This window comes from Sinocyclocheilus anshuiensis, unplaced genomic scaffold (assembly GCF_001515605.1).
Source record: "Sinocyclocheilus anshuiensis isolate Anshui unplaced genomic scaffold, SAMN03320099.WGS_v1.1 scaffold85, whole genome shotgun sequence".
Classification (NCBI taxonomy): Eukaryota; Metazoa; Chordata; class Actinopteri; order Cypriniformes; family Cyprinidae; genus Sinocyclocheilus; species Sinocyclocheilus anshuiensis.
Window position 1 is genome coordinate 2,627,870 of NW_015536800.1, and position 5,795 is coordinate 2,633,664.

At 38.9% G+C, this 5,795-nt stretch overlaps 1 protein-coding gene across 1 annotated transcript in view; it reads left to right on the plus strand.

Moving 5' to 3' along the window:
- The window catches only part of LOC107656785 (sorbin and SH3 domain-containing protein 2-like), a 64,414-nt gene that overhangs the window by 55,302 nt on the left and 3,317 nt on the right, over positions 1-5,795 (plus strand). The window contains exons 21-23 of the mRNA XM_016444735.1: positions 673-787; positions 877-1,005; positions 1,098-1,268. Of these exons, the coding sequence (XP_016300221.1) occupies positions 673-787; positions 877-1,005; positions 1,098-1,268 (415 nt within the window). The remainder of the gene's footprint in view (positions 1-672; positions 788-876; positions 1,006-1,097; positions 1,269-5,795) is intronic.

Genomic DNA, 5,795 nt, shown 5'->3' on the forward strand with positions numbered 1-5,795 from the left:
CTGTCTGGCGCATTCGAATAACATCACAGCATCTCACTAAATTTGAATTCGCAAAGGGCTGTGTCAGCGTTTTGTTTGTGAAAGTGTGTTTAATTCTACTCTTGTCCATTTATTCAAAGCTTTTTCTTTCATTTTGTTTTGCATTTCCTTTGTGCAGATTTTGCTCTTGTGCTTCTTGCATACTAACTTGCTTTATGTCAGATTGGTCTCTGCATCAGCAATTCTGCACTGAGCTCAGTGTCATTGCATGAAATTGTCAGCTTGCATGAAAGTCCATGCTAATAAAGCCATTAAAGAATTTCAAGGCTCATGAATTTCAGCCTAAAATTTGCATATCACCAAATTCATTGGGTAATACATTAGAAAAAAGAAAAGGTCCCACACATTGTTGTAACTTGCAGATATTTAATAAACAACAGTGTTTCCAATGCCAACTGAGGAAGAAATGCTATTATTAAATAAAGATTTAAAAGCTACAACACTTTATATTATTATATTATATATGTTTGTATTTGGTGAATATTTTAATCTCAGATTGGTTGCTTCAGTAGAAAAAATAGAAATGTGACATACAGAAGATAGATTCAGGTGCGTCACTGGTATAAATGTTCTCTTTATTGTATATGTAATGAATGTTTATGGTCACATATGCATGTTTATTGCACATTGCAGGGAAATTTCCTTTAAGAAAGGTGATGCTGTCAACATCATCAGACAGATTGACAGTAACTGGTATGAGGGGGAACACAGAGGACGGATTGGGATTTTCCCCATCTCTTATGTCGAGGTAAATTTTAAATAACCTATTTTATTGAACTACATGCCTAATCACATTTCCTCTTGCTTTCTCACTATTTCTCTCATTTTCTCCTTCAGAAGGTGGCGTCTCCAGAGCGGAGGCAGCCTGTCAGGCCTCCTCCTCCGGCTCAGGTTCGAGAGATGGGAGAGGCAATAGCACGATACAACTTCAATGCTGACACTAACGTGGAGCTTTCTCTTAGAAAGGCAAGTGTAAAGCCCTATATCACACCCTACCATCTTTCAGTCGTCCACTTTCTATTTAAAGCATGCATGCATGCATGTTTTTGCTGTTGTAGGGGGAGCGAGTGATCCTTCTAAGGAAGGTGGATCAGAATTGGTATGAAGGAAAGATTCCTGGTTCAAACAAGCAGGGCATTTTCCCAGTGTCCTATGTCGATGTGATCAAGGGCTCTCCTTCCAAGAGCCCCAGTCACCAAGGAGACACGCACACATATAGGGCACATAAGGTAAGTCTTTAGCACCGGTTTTGGACCGTCACATCCACAAAGTCTGTCCTATAAGTCCAATAAGTTCATAAACCAGTCACCCTGCTTTCTTTTTCCTTTGCTCAAGCACTATACAGAGTCCTCCCATTTGCAGTGTCTTGATTCTGCCACTAAGACACACCTTCAAACAGTCACTAGCGAATGGCTGTCTCTCACATTGGGTGTCTCCACCACTTGCCCATCTTCCTGTGGCAGTCCAGTCCCACCCACCCCTCCTCCATTACCCAGAAATCTACACCACACTGGTCCCCAGTCCCCTGCTCCACTTGTGCGAAGGTTCACCGCACCAAAAAACCTTTCCTCAAAAAGCTTCCCTTTTCCTAGCCAAGGACCAATCACTTCAGAGTCCTCAAATATTTTGCTTTATTCCAATGAACGTCCCTACAGAGATAAACTGACAGCAATAGATGTACCAGAAACATTCGGTTTACCAGTGAAACGGATTATAGACCATAATCAAGCTCTGTTAAGAATGGAAAGAAAGGGGCATGATGGTAAAAAGTTCTTAGAAGATATGTATTTAAAGGAGCAAAGCTTGAAACAAAACTATGACCCATCCAGACTAATAAATGAACCTGATCCATATGGAGAACTTGTGTCGATATTTCTGAAAAATCAACTCTATGATGAACTTGAATTCCGATTGGCCAGTCGATCAAAAAACATGGCTAATCGAGAAGTATTACCTGATAAGCCACTGTCCATCAGTGCAAGCCACAAATCAGAAAATATACTGGATAAACATCATGATATCTATGAGAAAAAGGCTGAGGAGCTGTTGTCAGTAATTTTGAATGAGAAAACAGAGATTTACAGTCCAGTAGCTGCTATAAAATGGGAGGAACTTCCTGAGTTGTACATAAAGGAAGAGGATGATGAAACAAACAAAAGATCAGGCTTGGAGACTGTTTCAAAAAAAGAGGTAGAACATGCAGTGTGACAAAAGCATGATAGCCTGGTGGTGTGAAAACTCTTATAACCTTAAGTTTAACGATAATTTTTTTAATTCTGAAAACTTTCAAAAAAAATGTACACAAAACATTTGCATGTTCATTGACTAAATTAAAGGGGCCATATTAAACATGGTTTTTCCCTTTAAATTCCAAATATGTATGCCCACTCCATGATTATAACGTTATGTTATATTATAAGCATATGCTGCAGTTATTGTTGTCTGCTGCTTTAAAAGCTCAAGCACTTTAAAGATGGATTCTTACTGGCTGTCAATATTTTTATCATTCATGAGTTTAACAAAAAAGAAAATGATTTCAGCTATATTGTTCTTCTGCTGTTATTTTTATAGCTGTGGTGTGGACTTCCCTATTCTTACAGAATTAGAATGATTATTTTAACCTTAGTTATTGTTAGAGTTATTGTCCTTGGTGTGAACAGACTTGTAAATAATATAAGAAACAATGGTTACTTTTGGGTTGCAGGTTTTAAGCAGGGTCCAGTATAGCTTGGAAAGGTTTACGAAAAGGTGTCTAGATCACAATTTTGCTTAAAAGAAGAATAGGGGAAAAAGGTCTACTATTAGGAAACAATATTTACAGATTTTATATTTATTTTCATGGCAATAGAGCTTATTTTACCCCTCAATTTCTCTTTGCCACAGTGTTTAATAGAGTCTCATTCTCATTATTGTAAAAAAAACACAAAAAAAAAACAGGTGTTGATATGTAAACTGATGGTTACGTGGTAAAGATTTCTGAACAGAAATATATAGTCAGCCTCAATCCTATTTCAAAAGATCAAGGAAAATCCTGTTTACTGTGATATGGCCCCTTTAATAGTCTTTGTCACACTAGTCGTGTGTGTAACTTTGACAATCTAGTTCAAAGTTGTGAAAGTTGTAGTTGAACAGCTCTGTCTTTCTCTTTGCCAGGCTGACTCCACCTCCATCACTCCATCTCTGTCATTCTCCACCTTCCCTATGCTTAATTCCTCCCTTACTCTCTCTTCCATTAGTTTTTCTCCACCACACATTGAATCATCTGCCTCTGCTGTTCACTATTCTCCACTGTCTTCTTCCAGAGTTTCTCCATGTCCTCCTCCTCCTTCTATTCCTCTTGCTTCATCTATTCCTTTGGTGCCCTATTCCTCCTCTGTCCTCCAAACCTCAGTTGTTTCTTCTCCTTCAGACTCTCCTCTCCCTCCATTATCTCTCTCCACTCCTCCTCCTTCACCTCCTCTGTCTCCTCCAAACTCCCCAATCCCTCTTCCTCCTCCTCCTTCATCGACTCTCAATATTCCTACTCCTTTGCCTTCTTCTTTCCTTTCTAACTATCAATCATCTCCTCCTCCACCTCCCTCATTTCTGCAACCCCTTCCTCCTTCTGTCCTCTCTCAGCTTTCCTCTCCTACTTCCACTCCTATTCTTTCAAATATCCCTTCCTCCCACTCTCCTTCTCCTTCCTCCTCTCCTCATCTCTCCCCAATCCCTCCATCTCCTCCTTCATCTCCAATTCCTTCTTTGCATCCTCCTCTTTATTCCTCCTGCCAGCCTCTTCTACCAACTATTCCGGCCTCTCCACCCTCCACTCCCTCTCCTCCTCCATGTTCTTCAGACCACATCCCATCTCCTCCCAGCTCTCCTTCACTCCTCACCTCTCCTCCTCCCTCCTCTGTGCCTGTAGTCTCCACTCAGCCCTCTATTCCTCCTCTCTCCCCACGTTCACAGCCTCGTTCTCCTAAGATTAAGGTAAAAAAAGAATGAACAAAACAATGTATTCAGGGCTGCTGTGTGGTGCATGTGATGTACAGCCTGTAATGTTTTCTACATTAAACACACATTAAAAGTAAGATCATATGGGGATATGAACCTTGAACCCTCAGGGAAAAAACAAAAAAAAGGCTTGTATTGCAGTAGAAGTATTAATTTGACACAATGACAAGGGTTTTAAGTAAGGTCTTAAAGGGCTAGTTGACCCCAAAATGAAAATTTTGTTATTATTTATGCATTTTCATATTGTTCCAAACCACCAATAGAAATATCAAGCTGCCACGCTGTTCCTGATGAGCAGAGCCAAGCTGCGACATATGAACCACTTTTATGGTGCCTTTATGGTGTTTTCTGTTGCCATGCTATGATATATTTTATATCAATACAATGTTGATTATCAATTGATTTATTTATTTATCTTTATTGACTGAAATTGGATATTTAATTGTGCATACTGAATTTAGGGCTGCCCCCTAATAGTCGACTAATCGTTAGTCGACCAGAAGAGGCTTGGTCGACCTAAATTTTATTAGTCGCTTAATTGCAGAAAAAAAAAATCCACATTATTGAAGTCACGCAGTGAGGTGCCGGTGCATCACTTGCTCTTAAAATACTCCCTCATTTTTGGGCATACAGATAAGAGTAATCAATCTTTCAAATCTGTAAAGACTCTACGTTTATTTTTGTGCACTCACAATAACAACAGAACACGCTTTTGTAAAATAATGAAAGCAAACAGGATGCGCTTTCTGCCGCCTCGGTCTCTGTGAACTTGAGCGCGAAACTCCGTGTATAAATGAAGTATATCTATAGAGAGTAAAATGTCTACTTTCAAATGAACCAATTCAAATGGAAAACAAATATTCTCAGATTATGTATTCCGTGAGAAACATGTATACAGGCGTATCACTACTGCGGAGATGACGAGTCAGTGTTGCTGACTTCATCTCTTAAGCCGAACGCACGAACGAAAGAAAGCACTTGTTTATCAAATTATTAAAATGTTAATGCAGTCTCTTTACTGTTTTTCCCTGACACATTCATAATCATTACTTCTGCGGTGCGCTGTGGCAAGCTTTATGCGTGTGCTTGAGCACTTATTAGGCTATGTAGGCAATTAAAGGCTCATTATAATGATTTAAATGGTTTATTACAGTTTTTCTGAATTGCTAAAACACATTTCTTGAAACCATCACTCATTTTCTCAAAACCTGAAACACTAATCCGAATACTCAAACTAAATTCACGAAACCTCTGACTCTTCCATCAAAATCAAACAATCGCTGCAAAACCATTTCACTTGCACTCAAAATCAAACGGTGCTCTCAGATCACACACACATGAGTCAATAAAATAAACACTACAGAGCATTCATTAGACACTACAGGGAAAAATGGAGAACACAGCATCCAGAACATTACAGAAAACAATATATTGTATTGAGTAAACAATTTAGCAATTCTGTAAAAAAGTATAGTAATTGCAACTGAGTAAGGTGATTATATTGTATGTACTGCAAGAACAGTATTGTGCTGAATATTGAATAATACTGAATGTTTGTATTGTATATATTCAGCACTTGGATACTGCAAAAATACTGCAGTCCAACTGCAAAGGCCAAAAAGGTCAAATAAAACTCTAAATGAATAGCATGTTACAGTACACTCAAATACTGTAAGTTGTGCAATTGTAAAATCGCGGTCAGTGAGAGATTCATTCTGTCTCAGCATCATGTCTTTGTGCTTGAGTCCGGCCTGAGGACTTTG